This window comes from Periplaneta americana, chromosome 15, assembly GCF_040183065.1.
Source record: "Periplaneta americana isolate PAMFEO1 chromosome 15, P.americana_PAMFEO1_priV1, whole genome shotgun sequence".
Classification (NCBI taxonomy): Eukaryota; Metazoa; Arthropoda; class Insecta; order Blattodea; family Blattidae; genus Periplaneta; species Periplaneta americana.
The window spans coordinates 101,298,306-101,316,017 of NC_091131.1; the positions used below are offsets into that span (position 1 = coordinate 101,298,306).

Consider the following 17,712-nt stretch of genomic DNA (forward strand, 5'->3'; position numbering starts at 1 on the left):
GCTTCAAATTATAATACTTGGGGTGTACTATAAGTAGTAACATAAGTTGTTGCAAGGAAGCCAAAAGGAGTATAGCAATGCCCAAGGAAGGTTTTAATAGAAGAAGGCGCGTCTTCTGCGGACCTCTGGAAAAAGAACTAAAGAAGAGACTAGCGAAGTGCTTTGTGTTGAGTGTGGCATTGTATGGAGTGAAAACATGGACATTACGGCGAAGTGAAGAGAAGCGAATTGAAGTATTTGAAATGTGGGTCAGAGTCGTGCAGATTTGTCCAAATCCACGGGCTTCCCCTTCGCTGACCGCAACGGGCTGAGCAGTGTCGCACAGAACTAGCCCGTGCCTTCACCCTGCACCACCGCACGGGTCGCGGCGGACTGCTTGTGGAGCGGTTTATGCGGTGGACTTGTTTGTATCAAAGCATGAGCCCAAGCTTCCGCTATCAGTTACTTATGAATTGAGTTGATGCGGGTTTGTGCTTGTATGTACGGTTCGATCAACGATCAGCTACTGTTTCAAACATTTGATTTCTGTTTTTCAAGATGAGTTCAAATAATGGTGCATCGCAAAGAAAATACAGTCTCTGTGAGGCTGCTATTACACTATCAAAATTCTTTGACAAAGAATATTACGCTAAAATATTACATCAAAGATCTTTGATAAAAGATAGGATTTGGGGTATATTACACTACATGAAATCTTTTCAGAAGATTTTATCAAACATGACCTAAAATTAGGAACAAATCTCTCCTAACACGTCTTGTTCCACAACAATGAACACGCGTTCCCTGGATTTGTTGATACTAATATTTACGCGTTAAGTTTACGATTTGTTTACACTGTTATTTACGTGTTAAGTTTATAACACCATGAATAAATATCTGGTCAGGGCTTAAACCATGGATTGTAAGACGTGATAAGAGAGGTATACATCTAAACTTATTGAAAGAGCTACAATGAGAGGACTTGAAAAGTTATACAAATTATTATAAAATATTATTTACTTACAAATGACTTTTAACGAACCCGCAGGTTCATTGCCGCCCTACATAACCCCGCCATCGGTCCCTATCCTGTGCAAGATTAATCCAGTCTCTATCATCATATCCCACTTTCCTCAAATTCATTTTAATATTATCCTCCCATCTACGTCTCGGCCTCGCCAAAGATCTTTTTCCCTCCGGCCTCCCAACTAACACTCTATATGCATTTCCGGATTCGCCCTAATAATATTAATATTATATTATAAAATTATTTATTTACATTTAATTTGCTTCATACTCCGATATCAGAATTTTTGTGGTAGCAACAATCTAGTTATATTTGCGTTCCGCCATATTTGTTTCAAGGTATAGAAATCTTTTATCAAAGATAACAAGCTGCACTTACATTTAATAAAAGATCTTTTATCAAAGGAACTTTTACAAAAGAAAACCCATTACACTGTCATATATTGTATAATATATATTTTATAAAAAGATCTTTGCAAAAAACTTTGATAGTGTAATAGGTAATAGCAGCCCGGAAAAACTTCATCACAGACACCGGCCGTGAAAGCATACTTTCTAAAATACAATCTCTCTAGATAAAAAGTAGTGAAGGAGAAAATCGCTCCTAGAAAGTTTAAAAATACAAAGTCGGAAGAAAATTTCAAAAAGTACCATAGGGACAGTTTTTAAATCTGTGTTCGACAGCAGTGGAAAATATTTTAAATTTGTACTGTGTCCTGTATGCTTATGCCACACGCCAAGCGCAAGCAGGGAAGGAGTAGAATGCAGTCAACTGGTGGGATGACGTCACCACACTGCTCAGTGCGGTGGGCTAAGCTGGGCTGCGTAACCCAGCGTGATGGGCTACGAAGCGGCCGCGCCAAGCAGTGTTGGTCTTGGGTGGGCTGGGCTGCTTAAGCATTAGGACTGACAGTGCTGCGCTGAGGGCCAGTCTGCAGGACTCTGATGTGGGTATAGAGAAGAATGGAACGTGTGAAATGTACAGACAAAATAAGAACTGAAGCTGTGTTGGAAAGAGTGGATGGAGAAATAATCATGCTGAAACTGATCAGAAAGGCGAAAAGGAATTGGTTGGGTCACTGGGTAAGAAGAAACTGCATACTGAAGGATGCACTGGACCGAATGGTGAACGGGAAAAGTGTTCGGGGCAGATGAAGATATCAGATGATAGACGATATTAAGATATATGGATCCTATGCGGAGACAGAGATGAAGGCAGAACATAGAAAAGATTGTTGGAAGCTGAGTTTGCAGTGAAAGACCTCCCACTAAGCAGAACACTATGAATGAATACTTTGAGAACAGATTTCCACGAAGAACAAAAATCTGATTTGCACAAATTGACTTATATCTGGTATCATCCCCGTGTGGAAATTATCTCCCATCAGACGCCTCCCCAGGTGGGGATAGGGGAAAACTCACCAGATATGGCGGGTACTGGAGAAATAAAATGCTGTACCTAAGGCGGACCAAAACTAGCACTGCTGCCTTGCAGTTAGTAGTTCAGAGACATTATTATGACGTGAGACGAGAAAATGGCGAGTTACTGGCGGCCCGCTCTCTACGCGGTTCGCGATGCGCGAGCTGTGGTAGGTCCTCATTCGCCATATGGCATTCGCTGTAGTCACAAGTCGTGTTACATTCTTCATGTATACAAAGTTAGTGTATAAAGTTTAGTGATTATTATGTATTTAGGTAATACCTACCAACAAATTTTCCTTGCGTGAACGTGTGTGTCAATGAGGGAATTACGACGTATTTATGGTACGAAATTAATAAGTAATAATTTGTGGGCTCCACGAAACCCAGACCTAACACCCTGTGATTTTTATTTATGGGGAACACTAAAAGGTAGGTTTTATAGGAAAAATCCTAATTCTATAGACGACTAAAAGACTATATACGAGAAGAACAAGAGGCTATCAATGAAGTGGAACTTCAGAGTGTTCTTCATTCATCAGAAGATGTCAGTTGTGTGTGGCGTCAAATGGGGGCCATTTTCAGCAACGATAGTGAGCATGTTAAGTCCTAATTATTGAACATTTATTGTTAGTATTGTTATGTATTGTAGAAGAGCCGGAGAAGTGATTACGCGCTCGCCGGAAAGCATGCTAGCAGTGGGCCACGAGTCACCCGCCGTTTTCTCGCCTCATGTCATAATAATGTCTATGTACAAAGGCTAGTGGAAGACAACCCCGATTACAAATCCAGGTTGGAGGTTGTGCATAGGGCTGACAACTCTATCCCGTAAAACCAAAATGTTGCGAATCGTCTAAATAAAAGAAGCCGGACTGACAAATAATTGAAGATGGTCCGGGCACTCAATGGGCTATAGCGCCAGTTATAAATGAATCTTGTATCATCAATACACACAACTTAAATTGTTTAACGAGTTAATGACATACCGGTACCTTCTTTAAGAAGGAATGATGGAACTATATCATAATCAAGTTTGGTTCAACCAAAGAAATTACTCTGAAATAGGCCTACCAGATAAAATTTATCTTCAGATAATTTCTCACTGCTTTTCATCTAAATGTTGATTCTCTTTACAAACACTATTCACAAGTTGGACAAAAGACAATTAAAGTCACACTGTGTGTGACATCGGTAAACAATATGTATGTACAGATAATGGAATAAAATTTGGAGCTCTCTTATTGTACAAGTTTCGCTTACAACACATTGCGCATGTGCAGTAAAGAAGAGCTACTTGTGGTTAGTCGTGTGAAATTTTGTTGCTTACTTCCATCAAGACTCGCTCCAAATTTTAATTCTGTGTCTGTACATGGCAAGATTGGTTAAAGCATTTTCTCTATTTAGGCGAATAATTTGCATTTTATGTATTGTCTTAATGGACATTACCATTTAAGCGATAACATTTCTGAACAATCTTTTATTACAGTGTTGATGGTAGAACGCTCAACATTTTCACAAAATCCAATGCAGATTTTCTAGCAGCCAATTACTTATGACCTTACGAAGCTATTATGAAATAAATAACTTTTTTCATTTACTGTTTTCTCTAAGAACTTTTCGTGGATACCTTCCATTAATACTGCTGCAACTGTAGTAACAAATACAAGAATACTTACCATTCCACCGGTAGTCAAATAGAGGTGGCTTCAAGTTATTAACAGATGATGAAGTCCAATCCCGCACGTTTCCTTGTGGTGTGATAGTCTTCCATCTCCTACAACTCTCTGATTTCATGAAATTGCAGTCCAATAAGCTTCCTGCGGTGTCCCACTTCACTAAAATACAATATTGACTAGCTATACCATTGTGCAACACACCATCGATCGGGAATAGACTTATGCATGGTCCTTCGTACAATACAATGTTACCAATTAATGTTGTCATGTTTGAATCTGGTTCATAGTTATATGCTGCAATATAGACTACACATGTTTTTAACAAAAATAGGAGTGGAAATTTTTAAAATTCATATATTTACAATAATTCAATTTCTTGTACTAAGTGGCAAGTCGCTGTACGATTATGCCTAAAAAAACATGCATGCACGCGCGCACACACAACACAAAACAATATTTTGTAACATACTATCAACTTAATAAATTACTAACAAAATATTTTGTGTAATAGTGCTATTCCAATCTCTAAATGCCTTATGTAATAAAGAAAGACCATCAATTTGATTATAAGCAGGGGCCTGTGCCTATAGGCTCAAAGGTTCCGCCCACCCTGTTGTTTTTACTAACTAGTAAGTTATATAATAATTATGTTCCTTAATGTGTACTTATAACAACTGGGTCATTCCATGCAAAAAAGTATGTTTTTGAACCATGATGTCTCAAAAGTTAAAAATATTGTAGTAGATTATTTTGTATGTTCTAAATATGAATTGCACGCAATATTATATTTATATTCTTCATAGTTTGGCAGCAACCAGCATTTAAAATATTGGTTTAGCAAAGAACATGGCTTCATTCATTGAAGTTTTCTTACTTTATAAAATAAGATGTAAAAGTGATTTCAATGCAATTCTAAAAAGGAGAGCCTAATTTATAAATGCCCTCAAAATGAAAAAATATGTAGCCTTAAATACCATGCTAGTTTTGAATAAAAATAACTCACCAAAACAAAGGAGCTCAGTAGGTAGGCTATCCCCGTCGTCCAGAATGTCGTCACTGCCGCATGATGCTGTTTATGGTTTTATGTCAGTTTAGAGATAAGCGAAAAGCCGAATTCTGACATTATTTTGTTTACGCTCCAGCTTTTGAGTAAACAGATTAAAACCATATATTTTTCGTTCGTTGAGTGCACATCGGACAATTTCTTCTTAAAGTGCGCGATCATTTCTTCGTCATCGTTACTTTTATTCCCTACATTAAATATTTTACTAATTGTTTCGTTCACGGCACTGGCTTTCCTTGCCGCGTATGATTTGACGCGCGGTAACTTACGTTTAGAAACAGGAGCCCGTCCAAGGGGCGTTAATAATTGATTTAAATTGCTTATTGTGGCCCCCTCTCTGGTGGAACATATCATTCTTCACTAGATTTCGACTAAATATCAGTCCCCGGCACACATTCTTCTTCTCTATATTTCCTCACATCACTTTGTTCACTACAGCCCGCGGATGCCATTTTTGATAATTTGATACAACACGAACTGCATATTCTGACATTATTTGTCACTAAATTCGGTATTTTTCTAGCATCCATTCTCGGTCCATTTTCTATTATCTGTCTTTCTCTTATGTCCTTGGAGTCCGAAAGGGTTACAACCTGCACCTACCGAAAACGATTTCCAGATTTTGAAATTTTCAATCTAATCAAGCACCGCTGCACTGTTAAAAATTCACAGCTTTAAACAAACGCTTCCAGGCATACTGTCAGTTCCAGCTGCGCAATCAAGGTCAGCGAGAGGACACACGGGTTTGAGATTACCTACTCATCGAGTTATGACGTTTCACGATGCTGCGACCGCCGCATATAGCAAGCGATTTTCAACCGTCAGAACAAAAATTAATAATTTTATTAATTTAATTATTCATAGGCTTTTTAAGGTTGTCATAAAACTTAGAAAATGGATTAAGAATAAGATTTTCTTCAATATGAATGAAATTCGCATGATTTTAAAATGTTGCATTCAAATATAAAATTATTTCTTTTTTCAATGAGGCGTTTTGATGAGATCCCTTAATATTATTCGAATTGGTCTATAAGGTATTAAAATATGGTTCTTCAGGTTTACAATGGCGTCTCGTTAGTTTCGATGACACTTCATATTGGGTGTCTAAAATATTTCAAATTACATGTAACTGCCACCCATTTGTCAGTCATCCGTATGACTAAAATATTAATGATATGGCGGTCATACTTGGCAGTTTAATTTATTTTTATAATAACATTATTAGATTGAAAGCCCAAAAAAATTCATGACATCACTGGCATATTCTTAAAATTTTCTATGGAATGACCCAACTACATAATACTCTGTATACTGCAGATGCCTGGTTATTGAGTAATATAGGACCACACTGTACTCCGTCCGTATGGCATGTGCTGACTAACGTAAGTAAGGGCTTAGTTTATCCTACGCCCGAAGAACGCCCTATTGCCATGGCCACGAGAGCTGCAGTCCGTACCGCGCCAAGCACAGCGTGTGGGCCTCTGCCTACTATGATGTATGTATGTATGTATGTATGTATGTATGTATGTATGTATGTATGTATGTTTTTTTAATATTAGTTGAACAGCGTGTCCCATTACAATAAAAGTAATACTACACGCCTTGCTAGATGTATGTTTACAATACGTATAATACATTATGCATCGTTTCTGTCACTCTCTTGGCTTATGTAGATTTGATATTTGGTTGTGAAAATCTGAGTTTTTCACATATCTAGTGCCTATTTTTATCTATCCTAGATTAAATTATCCAAAGTTAACTCATCTAAATTTATCGTAATGATATGAAGGGTACACGGGAAAAACGATCAAGTTCCATCAAAAATCGAAATTGAGTTAATAATGCTATCTTATAGTGGAAAGGAAGTACTATCATGTGGTCTAGCTAGTAATAAGAAATCATCGTTCTTGACATTCCACTACGTCAATTTCTATTAAATACACACATAACAAAGTATTAAGTGCTTAAACTTTAAAATTCATTTTTCTCGAAACTTTATAAAATGGACATTGATCATTATTCCCGTGTACCCTTCATATAGTTTATGAATGTATGCACATGTTCTTGCATTAGTTTATGCTTTGTGAAAGTTCATTTGCCAGTTTTCCTTATCATTTCCCGCTGGAACGCTAGTCCTTCTTTGTCCATTTTCGGGCACTCGAAAAGGAGGTGGTCGACGGTCTGTTCCTCTGCTCCACATATAAATACACGACGGGTTGTCCCTCAGTTTGAATCTGTACAAGCAAGCACTAGACACCGGCAAATCAGACAAGACTCACGCCCGTAACTGCCTGCCGTCAGGTTTGGATTCCAGTGAAGCTACAAAGCAAGTTAAAAAGACTGGTCCATTCGCCCGGGTTTTATAACCCAGTCCAGGCGAGACCCGAGAAAGCCTGCCTGTTTGCTCGTATTATACATGACTTTCATTCACGGAAGCCAGTCTACACTGGTTAAGATGAAACAGTACTAGTTTGAAATCTAAGTTCGTTGGCTATTTAGTTACTTCTAAAAATCTTTATTCTCTGGTCCAACACGGCAGAAAATTCTTGATTAAATAAATATAGTTTTACATTTTATTGCACTAAAGAAATTCATAAAATAATAAGATAATTATTATACATTTTATTTGTCTGCAAAGTGTATCTGACTCAAGAAATAAAGGCAGATAGACCCTAATTCTTGAAACCCATTTAGTCCCACTCTCCTCCAACGAGGACAGTATAGATTTATTCTGTTATTTTATGTTATAACGGTTAGAAATCTAATTCGAGTTATCGAACTTTGAGACATTAACTAAACACAATTTCAGAAATAAAAGTGAATTTGATTTTAGTTTATATTTTCATGTAATTTATTTAAATTTTTAATATTATTTAACGCAACTACACAGTAATATAAACATATCATAAAAAATAGGAGTGCTGCAATTTCACAGTTTATCTATAAATGTGAACAGTATGTACAAATATTCGCGAAAAAAATATTTCAGCGCCTGTTTTGCTGGTATAAAAATAGCTGTCCCCAATTGAGTACAGTGGGTACCTGAACTACAATCGATTTCTTTTGATGCTAATATTGCCATTGGAGTAGTGAATTTATAATATATTATGTTTTATTATTTGTTTTGATAGTTGTCACTATTTGATATATTATATATTACAGAGGGTGGTTCAGAACTATGTTACAGACAAATATGGTAGACAGAGGTACTAAAACAAATATTTATTAGTCAGCAATGTGCTAAAGTTACTTTAGTGTTGGGTAGCCAATCATTCATGCAACGTCCAGTGACAACGTGTAGTACTGTCCGTTACAGAAACTGTTCAAAATGACGTCCCCTTGTTTTATATGATAGTGGCACTGCCGAAGCATTGACTGCTAAAGGAAACAAAAGTCATACTGGAGCCAAGTGGTCCGCATACATATTCTTCCAGAAGCTGAAATCTTATCTGCATTTGAATGATATTACACTGTTGGAGGCTTAAAATCCTGACAAGGATTTCAAAGTCCGTCCATTGATAGAAATAGTAAATTCTGCCTTCCAAATGTTTGAGGCTTTTCAGAAGCATTTATCAGTGAATGAAATGGTCGTAAAGTAATTTTGAAAATGTTCGAACTCATGTGTGAGCTTCGCTCAATAGGTTTCAAGGCCAGAGGAACAGTTAGTGAAAACAGAATGAAGAAATGTCCTCTAGAGATAAATAAAGAGCTTCAGAAGAAAAGAAAGGGAACTTTGATTTCAGATTTGACTACCAATGAACTTTTAGTTTTGAAGTGGAATGACAATATTCGAGGTACGAGTAGAAAGTAATATTTGCCGGTCCTCACGAGGATCCTTGATACGGCTGTAGTGAACGCCTGGTATCTCTGTAAGAGGGTTCTTCCTAATGATTCACTCACTGTCCTTGTTGAATTTTCGAAGAGACATTGCAATTTCGTTCATCAAGTCGAAACCATCATCTATCTCATCGTGTACAATAATTCGAAAAGTGAGGTAGCAGCTACGATCAAGGATGTAAGATACGATAGTAAACATCACTTTCTTAGCAAGAGAGATCAACAGAGATGATGTCAGAGGGAAGGCTGTAAATCGAAGCTCCACACATATTGTGTGAAATGTAACACTACGTCGTGCAATCAATGTTTTCCTGTGTTTCATCTCCGAAAAAATGTAAAATGGACAGTAGCGCCAAATTGCACAAAAGACAGTTAAAAACATAGTACTGTTGTTATATAAGAGTCTTGCTCATCAATTATACTATAATAAATGTCTGTATCAAATTACGATAGTATGTGTCATAAAAGTGTCATTAGAACCCAATGTCCTCAAATGAGGTCGGGCCCATAAATTACTCCAAAAATTTTTTTTCGACAATGTAACTATATGTAAATGATTTGTACGTATTCCACATAAAAATTCGAAGTTTCAACTCATAGTTTAAAAAGAAAGTATGCTGGTCCTTAATTTAAAGAAACACAGTTTTACAATTTATTGCGCTACATAATTTCATAAAATAATAAGATAAATATTATACATTTCATTTTTCTACAAAGTGTATCCGACCCAAGAAATAACGGCAGATAATAAAATTCTTGATTAAAGAAACACAGTTTTACAATGTATTGTGCTACAGAATTTCACAAAATAATAAGATAAATATTATATATTTCATTTTTTTGCAAAGTGTATCTGACTCAAGAAATAACGATAGATAATTCTTGATTAAAAAAAAGACAGTTTTACAATTTATTGCGCTACGGAATTTCATAAAATAATAAGACAATATTACACAGTCCATATTCCAACGAAATGTATCTGACTCAACAAAATAGTAACATTTCGTAACTTGAGACTAGTTAAAAGCGGAGAAGGGAGGGGAGGGAAGGGAAGGGGAGAAGAGAAGAGAAGAGAAGAGAAGAGAAGAGAAGAGAAGAGAAGAGAAGAGAAGAGAAGAGAAGAGAAGAGAAGAGAAGAGAAGAGAAGAGAAGAGAAGAGAAGAGAAGAGAAGAGAAGAGAGATTGGTAAAAATTATTATAAATATCAACAACTATTATAAGAAAATATTCCATTTTAACTTTTTCCTTATCAACAATTAAAAGCCTCATGAAGACCTGTAAAATGTAGAAAAGTTTTTCATTCTTCAGAATATTGATTTGCTTAGGTATAACTACTGGGGGACAGATTAATTTTATTTATGAAGCTGAAAGTTTCAAGAGTTTACATTACATTTATATTACTAAGATGAAAAGGAAAGTAAGTAGCTAATTTATAATAACTGTTGGCATTTAATGGATATTATGCTGACGAGAAATAGTTTTCTTTGTATTTATTAACGGTACGTTTCAGAAGACGACAAATTAAGTTTTCAGTAATTTTCTATATCTGTATGCTTCCTATCAGGTTTGAATGACTTGGTTGATATTTATCATGCATCTGAAAGCAGCACAGTCTGGCGCAGGTCGGCGAAACACAACAGTCCTTTCGGGTCACTATTAGGGCTGTTTGACGTCACGTGCAACCACACTGCCTGTCTGCATGTGAGGGAAGGTTGAAAGAAAGCGTACGTTAGCCCATTCACGAAGTTAAACGGTTTTGCCGATCTCTGGTCCTAGTGATGGTAATATATTATATTGTCGACGCGCACCCAGGTAGTGACAGTATTACGATATAAGTTGAAGGAAACAATTTACGAACGGTTTTGGGAATTTTTAATGTAGGAAATCTTAATGCACAAGGATTATTTTGAAAAATTCTAACCTTGGTTACAATATGTTCCCGAAAAGTTAATCGCACGAACTTATGATGGGGCAGCAGTACTCCGAGGGTCTTTTAGTAGGTTTCAATGTTATAATTCAATATGTGTATAAAATGCACATTATGTTTATTGCCCTGCACACAAATTAAGCAACGTACTGAAAAAGGCTGCATCTCACATTTCCTTTGTAATTTTTTTCGCAAATCTTAAATGGATTCCAGCATTCTTTTTTAATTCCCTGATAGGACAACCCCATTTGACGGATGATCCAGCGTAATATTACCAAGGCCGTGCGAGACCAATGGAATGTAAGTTCGATTTTGACACATTACTTACCAAAATAAAGATTGAATTTTGGAATGTTTTAAAAGTATTCAGTCTGGAGTGCCAAAAACATACAACGTAGAAACAGTGAGCCAATCTGCTCGGTTTATAAAGTGGCTGAATGATGACATACCTTCATATTTTTATTTCGGCTGAATTTCTTCAACAATATTATGCCTGACGTAGCATATTATAGTATGTTCAATAATTACAAAAGATTGAAACATATGTAAAAATACAATGTTTTGTGGCCGCGTTATTGGATATCAGGAGGAACTTTCTTTCTTTGTTGCAAGAGATACAAGAAGAACCTGCTGCTAAAAGACGACGTGGAAGCTCTTCACCAGATTTAAATAGGCCTACTGCTGCAAGAGAGATCTGTGACTGCATTCTCACTGAAGCAAAGATCGTTTTGAAATAAAAGTAATTTTTGTGGAGAAAAATGTTTTTTGATTGAAAACTAATAATATAAAAAAGGATACCTGTTGAAGATGTAAATAATTTTTGTAATGCTTTCACAATGATTGACAGAGGAGCAATGAAGACTCTATTACGAGCTTTCTTTGAAAGTTCATAGTCTGACATAGAAATTAAACTCTGATTACTCTAAAACAATCCTCATGTCTCAACATAACTCCCCCTGAGATTTACACACTTGATCCACCGGTGCTGCAATGCTGCTATACCCTCCTTGCACGCAGATTCCTCGAGGTCTGCAAAAAAGTCTTCTGCTGCTGCGAAAACCTCTTCATTTGAAGAAAATTTCTTCCCAGCCAAGTAAGTTTTAAGCTTTGGGAAAGGAAAGAAATCTGAGTATGCGAGATCTGATGAATAGGGGGGCGTGGGGAAACAATTCAAACCGCACGCAGTTCGTGTAGGTGAATTGACTGCTGAAAAACACTTTCTTCTTTGCTGTACCCAATCTCTTCTCGCAAATTTTCTTTTTCAGTTGCTGCAGAAGATTTGAATAATGTTCTCCCTTTTGCTATATAATCAATCATGATTATTCCCTTAGAAGTATACCATTGTGGAATAACGGTTAGCATATCTGACCGTGGACGAGCGGGCCCGGGTTCAAATCCCGGCTGGGGTTTTTCCGAGATTTTCCCTCAACCAACTGAAGCAGAATTGCTGGGTAACTTTCAGCGTTGGACCCCGAACTCATTTCGTCATTAATTCACATGTCGTCATCATCATCCATACCTTAACATGGATTAAGTTCATGGTTCGGCGTGCTGTACTTGTGTAACAGTCCTGCCATTTTGCTACCCAATCATTAACAGAATAGCAGTGGTAAGCACAATAAGCCTCAGGCTTCAGTGTAACCCTTCGGGTCCTCCTCCGTACAAGGAGAAAGAAAATTCCTTTAGAATCGCAGAACACGGACACCATGACGTTCCCAGCCGATTCAACAGCTTTTGCTTTCTTTGGAGGCGGAGAATCACTGTGCTTCCATTGTTTCGACTGCTGTTTTGTCTCTGGTATGTAGTAGTGGATCCAGGTCCAGGTTCAGTGGTCACATACTGCCTAAAAATCGGGCGTATTTTCCTGGACTCAAGCCAGGCAATCCCTCGAAATTTGACATCGGACGTGCTTTTGTTCCGGTGTTAACGAACGCGAAACACACCTTGCGGAGACCTTCAACATAGCCAAGACATTGTTTAAGATGTGGCTCACCCGTTCAGTTGAGATACGCATAACCTCGCTAACTTCTCGAACTTTCAGTCTTCACTTGTTGCTGTTACTGGATGTCCACTGCGGAGTCGTCTTCCACACTGTCTCTACCATGTTTGAATAGTGACGCCCATTTTTTCACAGTCGAAAACGCTGGAGCGGGTTTCCCCAGTGTAGCATCCATGTTTGTTTAATTTCTTTTGGACTCGTTTGCTTTTTTTACGAAATATTTAATGACAGCACGAAGTTCGATATTTTCCATTTCTGCCAATCTGTTCGACGCACGAACTTCAAAATTAAACTATATAAAATGTAGTCAACAGAAAAATGATTTTTCATGCTTGAACTAATGTAAAATGGTAGCTAAAAATGGCAGCATTGCGGCCCAAATTGTGTCGAAATGGTGACATATCTGACTGTCTGAAAACACGTAATTTTCTTCTTTCGACTCGACACAACTATTTTAAAGACACAACAGAAACTCTGAAAATTTTAGTGACGATGCCTATGACTATCTATGAAACCGAAAGTTTTTTTTTTTTTTTTCAATTTTAAAATTGGTAAAATCGTACTTAAGAAATTCTATGGTGAAGGACAGGTTAATAGCTTTAGGAACGTTTAGGAATGCGAGACATATGTGTTTGAGATTCTACTTTCATTCACTATAGATCACGGTGAAATTTCTATGACTAGCAAATCTGTGAGCAGTTTGCTTATGTCGAGATTGTATCATCCAGGCTGTCATGCGGTTGTGTGGTTATGTTCATGTAATGAGAACACCCATAATAGAACTGTTTTAAGTCGAGAGATGAGTCATTTACAATTATACCATAATTATGTTTCGTCTATTGTGACCAAGCAGTAACAATGGTTGCTCTATAATGGGTTTCAAATTATGAGGTTCAGGAACTACTTATTATATCGCAAGACTGAGATATTGGGATTATCGAATGTGAAACTGAACTAATCAAAATTTTCAATTCATTTTGAGTGTGTTCGGATAAGTCTCTAACCGGTATTCATAGTCAGTGACTTATTTGTTCAATAAGTTTGACTTTGTTAAGTTATACTTATTGGAAAATCTTAACTTATATGATTACGGTATTCATAGTCGGCTAATAAGTTGTACTTTGTTAAGTTTCATTCAATAAGTGTAACTCATGTGTATACAAATAAGTCGAACTTACTGGTATGAGAAATTGCAAGGTCATTGTCACGACAATGTAAATCAGACAGTCGATTTTCTTTTGTCTCTAAATTTGTATGCATAGCTTCTGTACGATACAATAAAATGATTGATGTAATGTACGGAAAGAAGAAAAGAAAATATTTCAGTTATGTACAGAAAGATGATTGTATTGAAGGAGATTATTCTAAAATATTCAAAGATTGTAGAGAATAAGAAGACAGACGCAGTTTTTTGAAAACAGAAGATTGCAGAAGAATTCAATTCGTCGATACATATTGTGGAACATGTAAGTAAGCCTAATACAATATTTTCTTTGAAAAGTGTATATTATAACATAACGAAAGAAATTATGAAGTTCGTTTACGCGAAGTTGGAAATTTTATTATAATTTGGTTATAATGATTACAGAGATTTGTTAAACAACTACGGATAGGCTACTATGGACGAACATCAAATGTCACCAACCGAATGTTTTGACCAATGAACGTCAAACAGTCATGGCTACACGAGGTAGTCTTCTAGTAAAAATATGAAGGACATTGATCCACCTGTAGCGCAAATAATCCCTCTCACAATGGTCCAAGTTCCGGGAGCGGTTGACTGCGATATGATTGCGAACTAAAAGGTAAGCAGTATTACATTCAACATTCTTTCTTGAACATTTAATTTGTTTCTTAGCCTATTAGGTGTTATTTATTAATAAAGAAAATTATCAAATCATATTTATTTACATGAAGCGAGTCCGTAATAGGTAACTATACCTAACAAGTGATAGAATGAGGAAAAATAAATTCTTCACAAATAATTAGCCAGTTGACATAGTGTACATATTGTTTACATTGCAGTTGTGTTTGCAGAGGAAGTAGAGGGAGCACGTATTGCACCAAATCCTTCCGATGATGTATCCCCCTCTACTGCTGGTCCATCCAACTCAATTGCAGCTCAAACAACAGCGACGGCAACTCTAGCAGCATAAGCAGATCACACAAGAAAGCGCAGGAACAGAGTGAATTTATTATTATTTTTACAGGTCAATAATGCAACTGAGTTCGGAAGCTCACAAACAAATACCGCTTGTCCATAATGAAATCCAGATAAATTACTTCAATCGATTATTGTATAAAACTTCATAGTATTCATTGTTGATATTACAAATCATCTAAATTTTAAATGTTTTGGTAAATCACATAAAAGAATAAATATTTTGCTTCAGTGAAATACATTAAAACTAATTGTGAAATCTACATTTTATCATCATGCCTCCTAAACACTATGTTAATCAGTTCTCCCTGAAAGCCAAACCGAAGATTGCTGTGCAGATGATGCAACAGGCACAGATTCATGTAGAAGAGTCATTACGTTTGGATCATCTTCTGGTAAGTTGTCATTTCCTCCGAACTCGAATTGTGAAGCACTGCACAGAAAACAATAAATTATGTTTGGGACATTGTCGAGTTTGTTTTTAAACCAACCGACAGATAAGGAAATCTTACCTTCCATACCTCAAACATTCTCTCCACTACATTAATTTTCGTCCTTTTGTCGGCTCTATTGTACCTATAAATTTTAAAGTATCAAGCCGATATTTCCACAACTGCTTACATGTGACAATTTAGCTACTTTCATTATGACAGTAAGAAAACTTAATTGGTTACTGTGGTTGCATGTTCGCTGAGCTCTACGCTCGTGTGAAGCAATGAACCACCGGGAAGGGTAGCTGTGAATATATTGAATAAGCAGTCGTGGACAGCCGATAAAGGGTGGTCCTCCAGCTTGAGGGTTGGGCGAAGGACTAACAACCCATCACAGTAAAAAAGAGCTTGTTACGAAATCCCAACATAAGCCTCGAAATGGTACTCATTCTTTGGCAAAGGAATAAGATTATGAGATTTGGTACTTGGAGTGGCACCAGTCTTTACAGAACTAGCTAGATATAGAATAGACTTTCTGGGAGTACAGGGGGTTAGATTAGATGAGAACGACCTAACACCAATTTGGAACAGGATTCTTTATTCATAAAAAGAGAAAAATTTAAAATTTTTAAATTGTGGTTTAGTTAACGACGCTCGCAACTGCAGAGGTTATATCAGCGTCGCCTGGGCAGGGCATGTAACACGTATGGAATCCAGAAATGTGTATAGAGTGTTAATTGGGAGATCTGGGGGAAAAAACCTAGTTGGGAGGATAATACTAAAATGGATTTGAGAGAGTTGGGATATGATGCTAGGGACTGGATTAATCTTGCTCAGGATAGGGATCGATGTCGGGCTTATGTGAGGGCGGAAATGAACTTCCGCGTTCTCTTAAAGCCAATTGTAAGTAAGTATGACAGCAAGAAGGCTTTGTTTTAAATTCATTTTATTAACACATAATAATTTAATTTAAATTGACTGGATAAGGGTGTTTAATCTTACTAATACTGAAATTTCATGTATATTAAAGAAACCTAACCTCACCGATATATTTAATACCTCATATAAATTAAATTATGGTTTATTTAACGACGCTCGCAACTGCAGCGTCGCCGGTGTACCGGAATTTTGTCCCGCAGGAGTTCTTTTACTTGCCAGTAAATCTATTGACATGAGCCTGTCGCATTTAAACACACTTAAACGCCATCGACCTAGGCCGGGATCGAACCCGCAACCTCGAGCACAGAAGGCCAGCGCTATTCCAACTACGCTACCTAGGCAGACAAATACCTCATATATTTATAAACTACGGTTATGGCTATATTTTAAGAACATTAAACGTATTTCAAAAATTTCCGTGGCATAAAATCTCAAGCGAACAAGAAGTAGTAATCTATAAGAACTGGCAAACCTCGCTATCTCGGTTTTGCAAGAGTTCTTTCCACTTTCGGAAGTATTGATTCCAAAACCTTTTGCAAAAACGAAACCTCCTTTTGAATTCAAGATCATTATAAAATTCAAAGCGAACCATTACGTTTCGCAAGTAACGCTTTTGGGCGCAAATTTCCTGCATTTCAATAAATTCCTTGGCCAGTTCTTTATAAACGTTATTAATTTTTAGGTTAAAACTGACATAAGTCAGGGGTTCCCTTGACTTGATAAAGTTTAACTTATTTCATAACATAAGTCGCACTTGAGTCACTATGAATTGCAATAAGTTCAACTTCATGAAGTCAGACTTTGTAAAGTAAAGCTTATAAAAGAATCACGACTTATAATAAGTACGACTTATTTGGACCGAAATCTGCAATTGACACGAGATTTAAGTTCGACTTATATATAAGTATGACTTATCTCGACTATGAATACAAGTAATACCAAATAAATAAATGTTTTGTTATATTTCCGTCACTGACTTATGTAATATCATGGAGTGGGACTCTTCATATTACATATTTTACAATATGTACGAACGTTTTCGTTACTATAGTAACATCATCAGATACATGTAATTTTCAATATGGTAACCTCATTTGTGTGGCATTTGACTGTAATATAGTAGAATGGAATTGTTAACACAATATTAAAGGTGAATGTTAAAAGACTTAAATTAAATTAAACAATTAAAAACATTATAAAAGACACACCATGAGCCTTCACTTACTAGTAAAGCCAACATTTTTGTGTTTTATAT

At 36.6% G+C, this 17,712-nt stretch overlaps 2 protein-coding genes across 3 annotated transcripts in view; both read right to left on the reverse strand.

The window, feature by feature from the left end:
* LOC138715218 (receptor-type tyrosine-protein phosphatase S-like) overlaps positions 1-17,712 on the reverse strand; it is a 476,906-nt gene that overhangs the window by 435,223 nt on the left and 23,971 nt on the right. The window lies entirely within an intron of this gene.
* LOC138715220 (receptor-type tyrosine-protein phosphatase F-like) overlaps positions 1-17,712 on the reverse strand; it is a 222,076-nt gene that overhangs the window by 166,757 nt on the left and 37,607 nt on the right. For both annotated transcript variants that reach the window (XM_069847908.1, XM_069847907.1), the window contains exon 4: positions 4,101-4,259. In XM_069847908.1, the coding sequence (XP_069704009.1) occupies positions 4,101-4,218 (118 nt within the window). In that variant the 5' untranslated portion in view covers positions 4,219-4,259. The remainder of the gene's footprint in view (positions 1-4,100; positions 4,260-17,712) is intronic.